Source organism: Hipposideros armiger, unplaced genomic scaffold (genome assembly GCF_001890085.2).
Source record: "Hipposideros armiger isolate ML-2016 unplaced genomic scaffold, ASM189008v1 scaffold_96, whole genome shotgun sequence".
Classification (NCBI taxonomy): Eukaryota; Metazoa; Chordata; class Mammalia; order Chiroptera; family Hipposideridae; genus Hipposideros; species Hipposideros armiger.
The window spans coordinates 1,540,648-1,560,553 of NW_017731446.1; the positions used below are offsets into that span (position 1 = coordinate 1,540,648).

A 19,906-nucleotide genomic window follows, 5' to 3' on the forward strand; every position below is an offset into this window, starting at 1 on the left:
GTGCCAGGGGGAAAAAATCTTTATAGAGAAGAAAACCATAGAACTTTCACCAAATTGAACTCTATACCCTGTTATAATGACTATGGCCAGCCAGCGCTGACAGAGTTTCTGAAAAGCCATCAGCATCCCTAAAACAAATCATTCAGGGGTCAGAATCACAGGAAGTAAACTGGGATGCAGAAGGCCATGCTTTCGACGTGGTCTCTGAAGGCCAAGAAGAAGGTGGGTGCACACATTTAGAGAAGCAGTCTGCACTGCAACATAAAAGTTGAGGAGAAGGCATAACATCACCTTGGAATCCGTGGCCAGAAGAACCGTACCATCCTCCCGTATCAAAGGCTGCTGGATATTCACAAGCATCCCTGGATCAAGGAGACCTGTTTGTCTGTTTAAGACATAAAGAAACCAGAGTAGCTTCCAAAATTTAATGTAGGGTATAGTATGATCATGCTATATTTCTCTGTCCCTCCCACATCAGAAGTGTCTGAGTAAAAGAAAAGCTCTAACTAGATGCAGCCAGCAACTGACTGAACACCCCCCCATCTCTGCAATGAGATGTGCACACAGCCACGTCTACAGCCTGAGACAGGATGATACACAGAAACACGCATCCCCAGGGCTTCCACGCTGACTGCAGACTGTGGCTTAACTTGATCTTCAGAGTATCACCAAGGCATTCTCAACTCTAGTTCTATTATACATTGGGATTTGTTTTCCCTCTCTCTGTTCCTTTTAAATTAAGTTCAATACATTACATTTAAAAGAACATATAAGTTAACTTGTGGCACTATCTGGGACCACACCTGAGACTTAGGCCTTTTGTCTATACTGCAAAAAAGCCCCAATCTTGAATTACAGATCTGTTGTCCTATATGAATAATGCCCAAACTATAGGACATAACCTGAGCCCCTTAGATAGGAAAAGCCATCCTCAGGCCTGTCCAGAGGTTTGACTGGAGCAGCTCCAAAAAGTGGGATGAGGCAAGACAAGGCTGATGGCTGTGGCGGGCAGGCGATACATGCCCCCATTACAAGAGACATTGGTGCCTCCTCTGATCAGCACAAAGGCTAACGGCAGTGTTGCTCTTTGTTAAAACAGGGGCTGACCTTGTTCCATCTTTATCTGCCACAAATGTGGGAGTGGCTATCAGAGGACTTCTCAGGTCCTTCCGGATATAGATTTTCTCAGTTGACGCAGCACAATTGCTTGGTTTCTCCCGTTGCACATCAAAGGGCTTCCGTTCACTCTGCACAGCTTAAATCACAATATAAATAGTCATGTTTAGAGGGAAGATTTGTATCAATAACAACCATATCCTTCATAGTTTAAAGTAAAGGGTCTTCCTTAGAAAGTCTAGCTCAATTTTCACGGCTTTTCAGCCAAAGGAGAGAAAGGTTCAAAGCCAAACAATGCTATGTCAAATCTAAAGATAGAAAAAAGAGCTCAAGATGGTGGGTGCTGCCTGTGAAGAATGGCAATTCGGCCTCTGCATGTCCTTTTCAGGGCCCACGCTGGGCCCTCGGGTTTTCACTTCTTACCTGCTAACAAAAGGGACTCTCTCCAGGATAAGAAACACCCATCTTCAAATGGGTCCCTGATAGAGAGCTAGTCTAATGCCACACATTGTAAAGGAACAATTCTGATGTCCAATTCAAGTCTGCGTGACTTCTGCAAACTGTTTCATGGTGTCAATTTTCTATTACCCTAGCAACCTCTCTCTCAGCAATGTGGTATCCAGAACAGGTATACATGCCAGAAACTGAAAAAAATGAAGACTGAGCCCCAAATATAATACATAAGGAAAGCAGTTCTATTTCAGAGGAAGACCCTGTGGCTGAAAGAGGCTGTATGTCTTCCCCAGGCCTCACCGCTCCTAAGTAGCAGACCTGGAGTTTGATCTGGTAGCAGGTTTACTCCAAAGCCTGTGTTCACCCTGCTCCACAGTGGTGCCTCCTGATTTATCTGGAGGCGTGGCCACATACACCATGGGAACTGACCAACCCTAGCAGCGTCGGCAATGAAGCACCTAACCTACCTGATCGACAAGGTACCAAAATGAAGCCCGAAAGGATACTTTTCCATAGTATTTTGAAGTCAGGCACAGAAACCTTACTTCATAGACTTGTGCTTGCTCCCTTTCTTCCTCCCTGTTAACTCATGTGGTTTCTTTAATATTGTTACTCACATTCCATTTTCATGCCCATCTCTAAGCATTTTTTCAGCCGGCAAAACTGACAGCGGTTCCGGTGGTGCTTATTGATGATGCAGTCTTGGTTGCTCCGGCAACTGTAGGTCAAATTTTTCCTTACGCTCCTTTTGAAGAAACCTTTGCAACCTTCACAACTGACGGCCCCATAGTGACGGCCTGCAAGGATGAAAAGTACAAGACATGGTTTACCAAGAGAAGAGGTGACCTGTCACAGGCTGTCTTTATGGCAAGGCTATCAAAGTGATTGGTGTGCAGTGTCAGATGCCGGCACCATGTGGACAACCACAGGCGTGGTGCCCAGGTCTTTCACATAATTTCACTACAGTTTTTATAGTAGCCCTGAGGTCATGATGGAAAAACTTAAGCTCAGACAGGTTATGTGACAGCTAGTAAATGGCATGACCTCAATGCTCTTAGTACACGGAGAACCTACCATACAGTAGGATCTCACAGGATGGCCGAGCTGTACTGTGCTCAGCGCGCACATGGTCCTGGCTTTATAGACCTAGGTTCCCCTGCCCTGCCAAGAGCAGCAGGTAGCAAACGCATGCATGTGCTGTTTTAGCACACAGGACCTCACTCCTACATGTACTTCCCCTGTGTGAATCATGTGCCGGGCCCTAGACCTCCTCTGGGAGAAGTGGAATGATGATGGGAAGCAGCATGGGGACCGTGACTGCACAGGCCACGGTGAAGGAAGGTCGCTATGTGGCTCACCTGGGTTAGCTAGTCAAACCCTTTCAGAAACACAGTCCTAGAAATACATTATTAAATGCAGTTCTTTCTTTCCTAATCTTGGTTACTTTTGTATCTCTTAAATTCTAACTACCAATGACTTAAAAAGAGCCCTCCACCTGTTTACCCTTCTTGGTTCACAAAATGCTTCCACACACATTATTATCTCCTTCAGTCCCAGATGGGACTGACCACGGATAGGCTCTCCTGGTTCGGTCTTATGTAACCCAATGTCTTCGCTACACTGCTGAGAGGACACATTTCACAGGATCATCATTTATAGCAGCCACAGAGCATCCCACCACCCTAAGCTCTACCAGCAGAGCCATTCCCCAAGGGTGTACGTGGGAGGGTCTCAATTTTAAGCCTTTAAGAGCAGTTGTGCTAAAATTACCCACCATGAAGACATCACGTTTCTTTCCTTGCATGGTATTTCTTTGGGCTCTCTGGCCCTTACAGTGACCTTTACTATGTGGAGACAATGGCAATGTAAGCCTGTGACTAGGCTGTTCCTTTAAGCCCGGAAAGGAAGTGACAAGTGGGGAAGCCAAGCAGATGCTGTAGACTCTTTGTTATGCTCATGCTTCATTCATTTGGTGAAAAGTTTGCACAGTGCTTCTCCTTGCTGAGCAAGAAGGCGGGGATATAGAGATGAAGGGGTCAGACACAGTTCTTACTCTAGCAAAAAGAGCACCGTCTAGTGGGGAAGACAGACCCATATGTATCAATTATAAGAGAACGCTACAAATGATCAGGGAGGTCTGTACAAAAAGGGGACGAGGACAGAAGCAGCACAGGTGGAGGCTTCAGAGAAGGGGTGGTATGGGTTGGATTTATCAGGATAAGGGGTGAGAGCAGAGGCAGGGTACCCCTGATAGGGCACTGGTGTCACAAGCTGGGAGGGGGACTGGAGCTTCTGTAGATGTTTGCCTGGGGCTGTCTTCCTAAGAGGCTTAGTCCAGTCTCCTTTAAAAAACAAAAACAAAAACAAAACAGGACCACAAAGTATCCAAAGTTCTTGTGAATTTTGTGACCCCAGAATAAAGTGGAACCAAGCAGCCACCACAGAACTCAGGCCTGTGTCCTTAGCATCACTGGAACTGTAAATGCATAAAATATTTCTCCATTCCTCCTTGCCTGCCTCACTTATCTTCTACAGCTCCCAGTGTTATTAGCAGGCCAAAGTCTAAACTTTCGGGCCTGGCATCTTCTACAGTCTCTGTGCCCACATGCTAACCACAGAAGCCCAGGATCTCTGCCCCAAAGACACTGTGGGTGGGGACATTCAACTCTCGGGGCCCTGGCTTCACCAGCTGGAACGCCCTTTTGCTTTACCCAACATGCACACATTCGACCTCCAAGGCTCGCAGATTTAACTGCCTCTGGGGATCTTTCCTGACCCTGGGACTCCCGCCAGAATCACATGCTCCCTCCACTTCCTCCATTTCAGCAGTTTATCACACTGGCTTACAGTGAGGGAATGACAGAGACAGTTCACAGGATGAAGGGGGAATAAATAACACATTTTGTGAAATGGCAAAATATTGTGCAAAATACTGACTAAAGAAGTGATTACTTCCTTAGTAGCGATACATATTCAACACTCAACCAAGATTTACAAATCACAGAAACAGTTTCTTGACTTTTCCTTTTGCTTTTAATAATCTGACAAGCTGTTCTGCTTATATACATCATTACCCCAATAAGAAAAGGGGAGTTCATATTTTGAAACCTACAAACGTACAGAAAATGTTCTCTCTCCATTACCCCTCTCCCCAGTTTGGTTCATGATGTGGGTCCATGACACACACTCAGCATAACCTAGGGTTACTTACCGGAGGCTTTGTCGCCACAGACTACACAGTACTCTACCACCTGGGGCCGTTGGACGTCGGCCTTCCCCAGCAAGCGCTCCACAGAAGCAGAGTCCGTGACGATCTAAGAAGAATCAGGAAACAAGCAGGGTGCAGATTAAAAACCAGATTGCTAAGCAAAGTAATGTTTAACTGTAAATTCCTAATCTTGGGTTTCTGAGCAGGAGAACTCTGGGCAGAACTGGGAAAATTCCACCTGACACCAAATCTGACACCCGGAATGGCCTTGCCGCTCATCTGGACTGCACCCCTTCAGTGGGGGTAGGGGTGGGGGGTTCTCCAGGGTCAGGCGCTGGTTTTTACTGATCTGCTCTCCTATCTGGCTACCACAGCCGCCCAGAATTGGGGGCCATGTGGGGAATCACACAGAAGCCCCTACATAGAGATACTGAAGTCTTTCTGGCTGCCTTGGCTGCCTCTCTGTTCCCATGGAACAGCTTGAAACTATGCAGAGAGATATATTTGGTAGAGAAATAATCAAGCTTTATTAATTAAATAAGTAGGTCTCTCATTGAGGCAGCTTAGAGTGGAAGGACTAGAATAGGTGACCTCCAAAACCCATTATTTCTCCTTCATCTATAGGTGACTTTCTAGATGACAAATAGTGCTACTCATGCAGAAGAATACTGTAACTGATACTAATGTACCAAAAATGAGCCTTAAAATTATTTATGTGTGGTGGGAATATATACAGAAATCATGTAGTGTGACCTCTTGTAAAACACACAACAAAATCAATAGCCATCCCTTCACAAACAAGGAGCAGTCTAAAGCAGGGAGGAATTCTGATTTCAGATCATCGAAATTGTACTCTGGAAAAGGAAGGATGAGACAACATTTACTAACTACACTATGAGAAGTCTCATGCATAGTTCTGGTGTTCTGAACCCAATTCTATCAGAAGAGGAAATAAAATTGATTGTTGCCTTCCTTAATTTTCTCCATAGCAGAAAGTCTGCCCCAAAATACATGGACTCTTAGCAGCATTATTTGCAGTAGCCAAAAGGTAGAAGCAACTCAAGTATCCATCAACAGATGAATGGATAAACAAAGTGTAGTATATATACATAATGGAATATAATTTAGTCTTAAAAAAAGAAATTAATTCTTACACCTTCTACAACATAGATGAACCTTGAAAACATTATGCTAAGTGAAACAAGCCACTCACAAAAGGGCACATATTGTAGGATTCCACTTAAATGAAGTCCCTGGAGTAGTCAGATTCAGAGAGACAGAAAGTAGAATGGTGGTTGCCAGGGGCTGGGGGAGGGGGAGTTAGTATTTAATGCGGACAGAGTTTCAGTTTGGGAAGATGAAAAGGGTTCTGGAGATGGGTGATGGTGATGGTTGCACAACACGTGAATGTACTTAATGCCACTGAACTGTACACCTAAAACTAAAAATGACTAAGATGGTTCAATTTTGATATATTTTATCACAAACTTCAAAAACAATAAAAAATTAAAAACAAAAACTTGGATTTCAACTTGATCCTGATTAAACATGCTCTGTGCGTGGCCACCATGAGACACTGCCCTCCAGTCTCTGTTCCTTCAAGTGTGGGGCTTGGAAACTCAGTGCTTCCCAACAGCCCTGCTTTCCTTCAAGCCCTTGCTCTTTTCCTTCCTATACTGCCCTTAGCCCATCCCGCCCTGCAGAGTAGGGGAAGCAGGGCACAGATGGAGATGGTAACTGGAGGGTACGGGGGCAGCAGTTCCCAGGAGCAAGAAAGGACACAATGAAGTGCTGGACCAGCCTGACCATCTGGACTTGGCTGAGGTAAGAGTTAGGAACAAGCCAGTACTTGTCTGACTTGGTCAGCCCTAGGTAGTATCCCTACAATATCCTGGGCCGAGGGCTGCCACCATGTGGCCTTAGTTTACAACAATTCCCCAGTGGCCTCAGTGCCGCCTTGCTCGTGCCAGTCTCCTGTGGGTCACTGGTTTTTCCTGGCTCAACTGCCATCCCATCTAAGCACTGTAGTTGGCTGCCTTGTGGGTCTTGCCATTCATTTGCTGAATTTTTATGTTAGCCAAAGCAGCAACCTGCCATGTCTGCCAGTCCCCAAAGGACCTTCTAGAGATGGATTTGGCCTCCAAGACAGAGGTTAGAGTCAGGAACAAGTCCATTGTACAAGTGCTGAAATAAACACCTGTCAATAGGCCTTACCTGGATCCTGCCAGGGACCAGGTTGTCCGAGGTGGTGAATATGAGCTGCTTGGCACTGGATGTCTCTGGGGAAGCCAGGATCACCTTCCCAGTTCCAGCTCCATCTGGGCTGGTCAGGATGAACTGCTGCTTGGGGGAGCCTGAGGCATCCACTGCGGTGACTATCTGGATCTTCTGTCCTGTCTGCTGGTCTGTCACAATCTACAAGACACAACAGGGAGGCCGCTCTCGTGGAGCATCGTACGACTTGTGCACTTGCAGGTGGTGCTCACAGTGGTGACTGCCCAATGCCTTCCTGGAGTCAATGCTGGTCCAAGATGCAGTTTCACCAGTGCATGGTGAAATGAGAAAAATAAAACACAACCGTGAGCTTTTCAGAAACCAATTTTCATAAAACTAATTTATTCTAGGATGTCATCATTCCCACTATTTTTAGAATTAAAATGCCCTTTTGGGGGTAGAAGAAGGGGGAATTGGATGAAAGTGGTCAAAAAGGTACAACCTTTTAGTTTTACGCTTAATAAGACCTGAGGATGGAATATACAGCAAGGTGACTACAGTTAACTCTGCTGTACCATGTAGTAGAAAGTCAATAAATAGAGAGCAGAGTCTAAGAGTTCTTATCACAAGAAAAAAAATATGTTTTTTTCTTTTTTTCCGGTATCTGTATGAGATGATGGATGTCATCATGCTGTACTCCTTAAACTTATGCTGCATGCCAATTATATCTCAATAACACTACAAAAATAAAAGCTCTTTCTTTTATAAAATGAAGATAGTAATAAGTAGATAATAGGTTTAACTTAAAAATAATATCCTTGTCCTGGGCATAATAAAAATACGAACAACTCTAACTTTTTTGAAATGCTACTGATCAACAAAATTTAAAAACCGGGACTGACCACTTTAAAGAAGGGTTGTTTCTGAAGGGAAGGTCCTGTAAATAATCTTGCCTTGGGTGACAGAGTCCCCCAAGGAGTCCCTTGCTGATGTACACCCAACTTCTCCCACTTCTTGACTCAACAGGCCTTTAGGAACAGAGACGACACCTGATTCAGGGCTATAACCCCAGGATCAGCACAGGGCCTGGCACCTGGAGAGAAGACTTTAATAATAGATTGTGGAAGCACTACTCCTGACCCTAATTCCACTAAGCCATCCTACCATTCAGGAGACCACTGTCAGAGCCCACCTCTTCCCAGAGTGCCTGCCTAAGTGCATCAGTCACGATTAAAACAGATGCTATGGCAAGAGTGACTTCTCTTACTCTCATTCAAAAAGTTCTTTTTAGCTGTTTTGGTTCCTGCCCTGCCTCTCTCTCAGATCAAGTGCCCCACTTAGAGCACGGCCCACCTTCTCCCTGAGGACACCAACAGGCCCTCACTGAAAACAGGAGTCTTGGGGCCTCGGGGAAGGGGACATGTGCTGTATTCTGGCTGGAAATCGGTTCCTATAGCATATTTATGGGCAGGTCTGGCATCTGGACGTCTTGATAGATGATGCTTTGTGACACGGAATTTTCCACAGCTGAACAGGAAATTCACACAGAGTCTAACACAAGAGCTTTGCCAACTGCTCAATATGGAAAACCACACAATGCTGGTTGGTTCAAAAGAAATTGACATAGGCAAGAAAGATGCAATTATTTAACACGTTTACTGAGCACCCACTATGTGTCAAGCACTGTTCTCAGTACTAAGGATAGGGACACGAACACCCAAAGGTTCACCTTGTGGAGTTCACTTTCTAGCAGGGGAAACAGACTGTGAACACTCATAGTACATCAGTCAAGTAAGTGACATAGAGAAAACTAAAAAGCAGGGTAAATGGACACAGCATGACATGGAGAAGAAGTCAAGGGTAAAACTTTAGGAAGAAAGACCTCTCTGAGGGGGTGATGATAAGCAAAGACCTGAATGATGCAAGAGAGGAAGCCATGCAAAGATGTGGCAAAGTGTGTTACAGGTTGAGGGCACAGTAAGTGCAGAACCAGAAAGAATAGCAGACTGGGGACAGAAGACACCAAAACAAATCCTTAGCTGATGTCTGGGCATAAATCCCAGTAAGTCATCCTTTCCAACTGAAAGATCAAAAGATCTTTAAGGCTGAAGAAGAACAGATTGAGAGAGAAGGAAAGGGAAGTACCTTTCACTGTTATAATCTGTGGCACACCCAGAGTCTCCTGAAACAGTAAAACATGACACAAAACACCTTGTAAAAAGAATTCTCTTTTAAAAAATCTTTCCTACCCAATGATCCACTGAAAGACTGCAGACAGACTGACAGACACTTCTTTCAGATGCCACAGATGGGACTCCTGCCTTAGGTAAGAGCTCAGAACAATGACCTTCAAAAAGCCCTTATTACATTGAGATCTGAGTCAAATGTCTGACTTCCTTTTTACATCTATCAGTTCTTATTTCCTTCCTAAATTGTTTTCCTTGTTAAGAAACAAAATAGTTGTGTTATTGAGAGGGCTCTTCAGTTACCAATTACACCCAAGGCAAGGCTAGTAAGACCTTCCCCCTTGGTGTGTTCAGAGATCATGCACACTACGTCTGAGCACACACAGTAACTGGCATGTCACTTCCTTTTGTGCTACTCCCAGGTCCTCTTGGTTGAGGAAAGGCATGTATGGAGCTGGGGAGGAGGTGGGAGGACTGGGACAGAGACAGAGATAGTTGCTCTTGGTGACTGTATAACATATCCCAAAGCCAAGAGTATCGCCCCCCCCCCCCCCCCCCGCCCCGCAAGATTCAAGCTCATATGAGTTCAATGAATTATTTATACACATTTAAAAAATATCTTTGTTTATCCTTCCCTCCCAAGATATTTGCATTTTCCATTTAGATACCACCTCCATGAAAAGAACTATAAATGTAAGCAGAAAAAAAAAAATTTCCCCAAATACCCACTGGAACCCCCAGGTGACTATTATGCAAACCAAGACCTTGCTAACAAACACAGCTGGTAGTCTCCCCTTGAATGAGACCAAGGAAACACCAAATTGAGAGAATGTATCCAGACTCATTAACATTTAAGTCTCCTGTGGAGAAGTGTGAGGTGTTATGGGTTGAACTGTGTCCCCTCCACCCCCCACCCCAAGAGATGGTTAAGTCCTAACCCATGGTACCTGTGACTGTGACCTTATTTGGAAACAGGGTCTTTGCAGATGTAATCGAGTTAGGATGAGGCCATACTGGATTAGGGTAGGCCCGAAATCCAATGACTGGTGTCCTTATAAGAAGGCCATGTGATGACAGAGACAGATTCCCATAAGCCCTGTGATTTCCACTACACAATTTTGCATAGTGTGGGAATTTTTAGGAATGCATATATCACATTATAGCAGAGCTAATGTATTCTACTAGCCCAAGGCTCTCTCTAGTTCTATCCCCAAAGGACCTCAATGTGACCTGACATACTGCCATTGTCCTCCATGTTACCCACTCTCTCTCGAGTTCTAGCCAGGCTGGGCTCACCATTTCTGCTGTAAAGAAGAATGTGCAAATAGACCCCCTGAAGATAAAAACTGGCCACTGGATAACTTTTGTTTCACTTCTTAAAGTTTAAAAATTAAAAAAAACTGGATGCCAACATCTATAAATATAATTATTTCCCATAAATATCAGATCTACAGCTCTCTTGAAAAACTGCAAGTTCTGGCCATCCAGGGCCCAAGTTCCCCCATGTCATCAGCTGGCTGGGTGTGGCTGCCTCTTTAGATGGGGCACAGGCTCTCTGGTTTGTCCCAATCCCTACCTTGTCCACCTGATCCTGTAAACACCTGAGTTTGTGATCCTGAGATAGGGATTTGCAGCTGGAGTCACAGATGGAATGCTTGCACTACTGCTTCCCAACTGTGTCAGCGTGGAGCAGTTATATGAGCCTTCTGAGCCTCTGTTTACATATCTATAAAAAAAAGATTATTAGGAAAGTGAAACGATAAGATGTGTGTAAAAGTACTTGGTACTCTGCCCAGAATATAACAGGACCCTGATAAAAGTATTTCCTCTTTCTAAGCTCTCAATACTTCACTCCTCACTTAGGAAGTCTCATCTTAGCCCTTTCAGCTCATCAAATCTCTCTAATTGGGAAAATCAAGACTTTTTACTACAGCTCACTTACTCTTTCATTCATTCCTCAAATACTTAGAGGTCTACTCTGTGTCAGGTGCTTTGCTAGATTATAAGCATTATGGAGATGGCTCCTGCTCTCATTAAGCTTTTAGTTTAGTGGAAAAGATGGGCAAAAAGCAAGTAAACAGACCAGCCAGTTAACAATTTGTTTATGATATATATTATGAGGGAAAAGATCAGGTTGGGGTAAGAGAGAACAACACAAAGCATTTAACTTTAGAAAGAAGGTCAGGGAAGGCTCTGTGAGGAGGTGGTATTTAAAACAAATTCAAGGCTAAGAAGAAGGGAGACAGATAAAGGTTTAGAGAAAACCGTGTTCTAAGCAATGGGAAATGTTCTGGCATACAGAAAGCCCTAAAAGAAAGCAACTCTTAGAACCGATCTCAGGCCCATGGACAATGAAGAGTGGCCAACAGAGCACAGACAGGGAGGTGGGTTGACCTTGCTGGGAGTCTGGATTTCATTCAAAGTGCCATCAGAGACACTCAGGGGATTTTCCCTCCTAAAACCAGGTTTTCAAGTTTCTTATACTATTTTATACTATTAGATACGCATGCATGCGTGCGTACGTGCACACATCCCCCCCCCAAAAAACATACGTGTGTGTGTGTGCGTGCATATATATATAAAATTTGTTAGATCATTAAAGGTCAGGGTATATTACAGTATAACAAAGGAAAAACAGCAAAGATGACTGAATCAAAAATAAAAAAGTAAAGGAAATCTGTTTAAAATCATTTTTGGACCTATGCAAAAAAGTAAATGATTCCAGTCAAGATGGCAGAGTAGGTAAATGCTGTGCTCGTTGTCTCCCATGACCACATCAAATTACAACTACAAAACACCCAGAGAATCGCCTGAAATCTAGCTGAGCATAAGTCCTATAAATAAAGATACACAGAATTATTCATGTCAAGATTGGTAGAAGGGGCAGAGACATGGAATGGCCTGGTCACACACACACACACACACACACACACACACACACACACACGAACACACTAAAAATTGGGAGGGGGCCGGCCAAGTGGCTCATTGGTTAGGAGTTGGCTTGGGACACCAACTCTGTGCAGCAGGGCCCTGGTTCGAATCCCACATGAGGGTCAGTGACACTGCCCTCTACAGCTAAGATGGTGAACAACAGCTCAACCTGGAGCTGGGATGCCATGTGTCACCGGCGACGGCGTAGGCTGCAGCCCCTGCTGCAGTGGGTTGCCGTAAGCTACTGTGCTGGCTGGCAGCCAGCGTGAGCCGCCAGCAGCTGGTGTGAGCTGCCAAGAGCCGTGGTGAGAGGCCGTCCAGAGACCGGCGACCGATCTGCCTCACCCGGGAAGAGTGCAATTATAATACCAACATGGGCCAGTGAAGCGACGTCCTCCACAACTAGACTGAAGAACCAAAGGACAGTAACTTATCTGTTCCCCTTCCCCTATTCTCCTCCCTCAATTCCCAAATAAAAAATCTTAAAAAAAAAAAAATTGGGAGGGATATCTCAGCTGTGGAGGTCCCCTCTGAGGAGCAAGGGGCTGCAGCCCTACAGCAAGCTCCCCAGCCCGTGGTTCCAGTGCTGGGAGAAGTCCCCATTTCTTCTGGCTGTGAAAGCCAGTGGAGACTGTGGCTGAGTGAGGCAGAGGTCTACTACAGTCCCAGGTGATCCTCTTGAAGGGCCTGTGCACGGACTTACTTGCTGACAGACTCACTCCCTCTGAGCTCCAGTGCAGGGGCAGTAGCTTGAAAGGCCCCAGAGATATACATGGAGAAACTGAGTTGTCTGGCTTCAAAGCGAGGACTTAGAGAGACAGCTTTCTCTCAGACAGAAGTGCTGGCAGAAGCTACTGTTCCTTTGTTGAGTGCTTCCCCTACCCAGCCTGTAGGTGCACGCAGGCACCATATCTGAGTCTCCATCAATGTGGCTAACACCGTTCGCCCTGCCGTGGTGATTCCCTGAGACCCCACCCCACCCAACTTTTGGGCCCATCCAAGCTGTGTCCAGTGGCTTTTCCATACAAATGGCCTGTCTTGGCAAATGCTGCAGATTTCCCTAAAATCTCTCAAAGGTTTACAAACCCCAAACCAACAGCATCAGGCCTCAGCATGCGCCCTGTAACTCTTGCTAAGTGGCCCCAAGTCCAGCACTAACAGCAGCCAGCCTTAGTTCTCAGCTTAGCTTCTCCCCAAGTACCTACAAGCCCAGCACAAGTGGTAACCATCTGCAGATCACTTTGTAGCTCATAACAAGGCCCTGGACAGGGTATAGAACCAATACACCTGGTAGTCAGCTTCAGACCCCACCAGAGCACCAGCCAATCACCTCCACAAGCAACACACCCCAAGGGCAGACTCAGTGGGCACTAGACCCTGCTAAAGTTAAGTCCTACTTCATAGGATCAGCCCCTGCACAACATCTCCTTCACTGTAGGCACAGTCAGTCCTCACAAATGATCAGCCTGGGGGCCAATCCCTCCAACTGATGTGCAAACAGCACTCAGGTTCAACAACAGGAGTGCACACACAACCCACACAAGGGACATACCTGCAGCACCCAGCTCAGGTGACCAGGGAGACTGTGCACCATAAGACACCTACTACATAAGGTCACTCTACCAAGATCGGGAGACACAGCAACTCTACCTAATACATAAAACAAACATAGGGAGGCATCCAAAATGAGACAAAGAAACATGTCCAATGAAAGAGCAGAACAAAACTCCAGAAGAACTAAACAAAATGAAGACAAGCAATCTACCAGATGCAGAGTTTAAAACACTGATTTTAAGGATGCTTAATGATCTCAGTGAAAATTTCAATAAAAAGGTAAGAAACATAAAAAGGAGACCAAAAAAAAGAACCAGTTAGAAATGAAGAATACAGCAACTGAAATGAAGGACACATTAGAGGGAATCAGTAGTAGTAGACCGGATGAAACAGAGGATCAAACCAGCAATTTGGAAGATAAGGCAGCAGAAAACACCCAATCAGAACAGCAAAAAGAAAAAATACAAAAAAATGAGGATAGTTTAAGGGGCCTCTGGGACAAAGAAAAGAATTGAAAACTTATTTGAAGAAATAATGACAGAAAACTTCCTTAACCTGGTGAAGAAAATTGATATGCAAGTCTAGGAAGCACAGAGAGTTCCAAACAAGATGAACCCAAAGAGGCCCACACCAAGACACATGATAATTAAAATGCCAAAGGTTAAAGACAAAGAAAGAATCTTAAAATCAATAAGAGAAAAGCTGTTTCCTACAAGGGAGCTCCCATAAGACTGTCAGCTGATTTCTCAACAGAAACTTTGCAGACCAGAAGGAATTGGCACAAAATACTCAAAGTGATGAAAAGCAAGGACCTACAATCAAGATTACTCTAGCCAGCAAAGCTATCATTTAGAATTGAAGGACAGATAAAGAGCTTCCCAGACAAGAGAAAGCTAAAGGAGTTCATCACCACTAAACCAATATTACAGAAATGTTAAAGGGACTTCTTTAAGGAAAAAAAATATATATATATAAAAATATGAATAAAATGGTAGTAACTACATATCTACCAACAATTACTTTAAATGCAAATGGATTAAATGCTCCAATCAAAAGACATAAGGTGGATGAATGGAAAAGAAGACAAGACTCTTAAATATGCTGCCTACAAGAGACTCACTTCACATTAAAAGACACACACAGACTGAAAGTAGAGATGGAAAAAGATATTTCATGAAAATAGGGAAAAAATCCAAAAAGCTGGGGCAACAATACTTATATTAAACAAAACAGACTTTAAAACAAAGGCTATAACAAGAGACAAAGAAGGACCCAGTAATTCCACTTCTGGGTATTTATCCAAAGAAACCCAGAACATGAATTCGAAAAGACATATGCATCCATATGTTTATTGCAGCATTATTTACAACAGCCAAGACATGGAAGCAACCAGGATATCCTTCAATAGATGAATAAATAAACAGTATATATAAAATGGAATATTGCTCAGTCACAAAAAAGAATGAAATCTTGCCATCTGCAACAACATGGATGGGCCTAGAGGGTATTATGCTAAATGAAATAAGTCAGACAGAAAAAGACAAATACCATATGATTTCACTTATACGAGTATTTGGAATGTAAAAACGAAATAAACAAGCAAACAAAACAGAAACAAACTGATACAGAGAACATTTTGATGGTTGTCAGATGTGAAGGGGGTTGGAAAGATGGGTGAAAAAGGGGAAGGATTAAGAAGTACAAATTGAAATATTTTTTAGGGGGCCAGATGGACTCATGTCTTGTTAGGGAGACCACTTCATAGTCGGTGTAGAGGCCGGACCACCACACTGTATTTCTGAAGCTGATGTTGAATAATAATGTATGTCAACTATAATTATATATATGTATAGTCACAGGATGTGGAGTAGAGTGTGGGAATGGAATCAATGGAATTGTAATAGATAAGTATGATATCTGGGGTGGGAGGGGGCAGTAGATGGGGGAGGGGGGTTGTTTCTGTGCGAAGGGTGAAAAGGATAACTATTGCATTCTTCTGTACACCTGAAACAAAAACAAAAAAAAATGTTGATATTGAAAAGAAAAAAAAAAAATTTCTTTCTCAGGACACATGTTCTTACCCCATTTATCTGTGGGCTGGTAAGACCAGAAAAATAATTATCATTTTTTTCCTGCCTTAAACGTCTTTCAAAATAAAGATTGTAAATAACAACAACAACAACAAAAGTACAAATTGGTAGTTACAAAACAGTAATGGGGATGTAAAGTATAGCATAGGGAATATAGTCAATAATATTGTAATAATTATGTATGGTGTCAGATAGGTACTAGATTTATCGGGGTGATTACTTTGTAAGTTATATAAATGTCTAATCACTATGTTGGACATCTGAAACTAATATAAATTGTATGTCAACTGTAATTGAAAAAAACTATTAAAAAGATAAATGAATCTTTTACTTCAATATAGTTTTAACTCACGTGAATAGTTAGTGTTGCTCATAGCCAACAAACAAATAACTTTTCCATTTAGCCCCTCTAGCTCAATCTCTACAAAGTTTAGGTGAATAAAATGCTTGACAGAGCTTTCCTCCCTGAAAAATATAAAAGAGTGTTTTCTAAATTCAGGGTTTTAAGAAAGGGAATGATGTGAAGTGCTTTACATTTTAAACAGATCTTCCTGGGTGCTAGATGGAAAAAAACACAGAACAAAAAAGGTGGAAGCTGAGGAACTATCAGGATGCCACTGGAGTGAGAACTGAAGGTGGTGGCTGTGGGTCTAGAGAGAAGAGGATCACTGTGAGATATATGCTGGAGGGAGAAGTGACAACATGTGCAGGTAAATAGAGATGCAAAGATTAGAGAATGAAAATTCAGGAGTGACTCTCAGGTTTCTAGCCTGAGCAATGGGGTGGTTGAGGGGCAAGGGTTAGTAGGAATTCAGAGGTCTGTTTTTGGTTTGCCAAGTATGAGATACCCATGTAGAAATGTGAAGTAAACTACCAAATAGATGAGTATGGAGCTCAAAGTAAACTCTGGTTTCAACTTTAACATGTAAAGAACTGGGAAGTCATCATTCAAGCCTTACAACATGAAAAGGCTAGACAAATAAAAATCAATGACTTTCCTCTGGCTCATCAGTTGAGTGTTCAAAGTAAACTCCATCCTGAAATCTGGTAGAGGTGAATTCACAAAGTCTGAGATCTGCTTACCTGGAGCAGAAGCCAAGCTGGTAGGACACTCAAATGGTAATTATGATGAATTGCTGGAGACCTAGTGTGGACTAGCATGGGAGTGAGAAACTCCTGGGGGTGACTGTCTTAGTTCCAGGAACCCCACTTGCTTCTCATGGTGAGGAGATGACAAAGAACCCCTGGTAGCTCTGGCAGGGAAAGGGGAAGAGTAATTTTTGCAAAATACACTCAAGAGCGTTCACCATAAACAAGGCCTATTTACCAAAGGAAAAGACTTTATAGCACAGTCCTACCCAACCTGGGGATAAAGGGCATTTCTTCAACTCCAGGCCCCTCTAGCCTTTCTGTCTCATATAACGGGGGAGGGGGAGGGGGGAGGAGAAAGCAAGGGTAATTAGAAAACACCTGTGAAGGTCACGGCCCAAAGACACAAGACCACTAAAAGACTGAGATTTCATCTCTCTCACATCTTGCCACCACACCAACAGGACTCCAGTATAACATGGGGTTACAGGTAGAAAAGCTTCAAGACACAGACTCTCTGAGGAGGAATATCTAAGGAAGCCCTAGTCAACAAGGGAGACAAAACCAAAGACACTAGAAGAATTTGAAACCTCTGCCACTTACAGCTATAGGAAAACATTAAATACAGTTCAACCTCTAGCCAGATTAATATAAATCCTTGTACTAGGTTTCTTTACTGCAGTTCCTATTACCTACTACAGCTGATACCATCTGGCATGCAACAAAAAATTTACAAGGCATGTCAAAAGGCAAGAAAAACACAATCTGAAAGACAAAACAAGTATCAGAACCAGACTGATATGACACAAATGTTGGAATTATCAAAGAATTTAAAACAACTATGATTAATATGTTAAGGTCTCTAAAGGAAAAAGACAACATGCAAGAACAGAAAAGAATGTAAGCAGAGATGGCAATTCTCAGAAAGTAGGAATGCTAGAAATCAACAACAGGGACGGAAATGAAGAATGTGTTTATGGGCTCACCAGTGCACTGGACACAACCAAGGAAAGAATCAGTGAGCTTGAAGATAGGTCAATAGAAACTTCCCTAACTGAAATGCAAAGGGGAAAAAAGAATGGGAAGCCCCCCCACATCCACCCACCCCCACACACACACAAACAAACAAAAACAAAACCACTCAGAGCAGAATATCGAAGAACTATGGGACAATTTCAAGATATAACATATGCATAATAGAAGCCCAGAAAAAGAATGAAGAACTATTTGAAGTAATAATGACCAAGAACTTTCCAAAATTAATGACAAATACCAAACCATAGATCCATGAAGCACAGACAGCAACAAACAGAATACTGAAAAACTACATTTAGGCATATACTGTTTATAAGACCAAATACAAATAAAAGATAAGAGGCTTAATTCTTCCTGTTGAAAATAAGGGAAGATATTTCTCTCCCCTCTCCCTTTCCTTTTAAAACTTCTTGTTCTACCCTTTTCATATACACACAAATCTCCATAATGGTTACATAAGCCTCTTGCCAGTCTCACAACACAGAAATGTTTTCTCGAGGACTTGGGAGCCATCTTTTTTGAAATGCAAACTGCAATAGATATAGCTCCCTTATGTCCCAGTTCTGTGGGAAAAAGAGCCTAACTAGGTGGGCACCCTGCTCCCATTTGCAAACTACCTCCTGTCATAAAGATATAATAAGTTTGTCTCTATCCCCTGCTGAATTAACAGAAGGTAAAATAAAATCTTATTTTTATTCTTAATTCATTTTAAAAAATAATTGTTTAAAGTTAATAATAGTACTAGTGCACTGAACATGAAATGAAGGACAGCAATGTCACAGGAAGGGGAGGTAGGAACTGGGAATACCCTATTATAAGGTTCCTGCATTTTATGTGAAATAGAATAGTGTTGTCTGAAGGTGGACTTAGATTAGTTTAAAATGGATATTGTAAACTCTATGGCAACAACCAAAAACATTTGTAAAGAAGTATATTTGGTACACTAAGAGAAGATAATAAAAGAGATCATATAAGTTAATCAAAACCAGAAGAAAAAGAAGCCCCTGGCACCAAATAGAAAAGTTACACACATGGTTGATATTAATCCAAATATATCCATAATCACTTTAAACGTGAAGGTCTACATATACGAATTAAAAGACAAAGACTGTCATTTAGATTAAAAAAAAAGAAAAAGGAAAAGCAACTATAAATTGTCTACAGGAAAATCTAGACACAGATTAAAAGAGAAAGATACCATGCTAACACTAATCAAAACACAGCTGGAGTAACTATATTCATTTAAAGACAAAGTAGACTTTAGAAGAAGGAAAGTATCAGGAAGAATAAAGAGGGACATTACATGATGATAAATGAGTCAATTTTCCCCAAAGACAATAATCCTAAATGTGTATGCACCTAACAACAGAGTATCAAAATACGGAGGCAAAAACTAATAGAACTACCAAGGAAAAATAAGAGAAATCAACTATGACAGTTGGAGATGTCACTGCTTCCCTGTCAGCAACTGACATATCAAGCAGGTAGAAAATCAATAAGGATATAGTTGAACTGAAGAGCATTATCAATCAATTCGATATAACTGGCATTTATAAAATAATCCATCTAACAACAGCCAAATACACATTCTTCTCAAGCTTGCATGGAACATTCATTAAGACAGATCACATTCTGGGCCATAAAATACACCTAAAAAGAAAAAAGAGAGGAATCATAAAGTATGTTCTCACATCGAATAGAATTAAACTAGAAATCAATAATAGAAAGATAGCTAGAAAAATTCCCAAATATTCAGAAATTACACAACACACTTCTGAATAACACACAGAATCAAAGAAAAGTGTCAAGAAAAAATTTTAAATATTTTGAAATAAGTAGAGCTCACAACAGAGATCTGGGCCACAGATACCATTTGGGAGTCACTAGCATAGAATAACATTTACGGCCAAAGGCTCTACTGGAGAAAATACGGAGATGAAAAAGAGAACCCAAAGTGCAATCCTGAGGAACCCCTGTGTTTAGCAGTCTGGGAGAGAAGGTGCAGAAAAGAACTACAGCCAATATTA

The 19,906-nt window shown here is 42.5% G+C and overlaps 1 protein-coding gene across 5 annotated transcripts in view; it reads right to left on the reverse strand.

Moving 5' to 3' along the window:
- NR2C2 (nuclear receptor subfamily 2 group C member 2) overlaps nt 1-19,906 on the reverse strand; it is a 101,162-nt gene that overhangs the window by 18,119 nt on the left and 63,137 nt on the right. For all 5 annotated transcript variants that reach the window (XM_019645988.1, XM_019645989.1, XM_019645985.1 and 2 more), the window contains 5 exons: nt 6,992-7,192; nt 4,781-4,883; nt 2,187-2,366; nt 1,108-1,255; nt 292-385 (listed from right to left, as the gene is read on the reverse strand). In XM_019645988.1, coding sequence (XP_019501533.1) covers nt 292-385; nt 1,108-1,255; nt 2,187-2,366; nt 4,781-4,883; nt 6,992-7,192 — 726 coding nt within the window. The remainder of the gene's footprint in view (nt 1-291; nt 386-1,107; nt 1,256-2,186; nt 2,367-4,780; nt 4,884-6,991; nt 7,193-19,906) is intronic.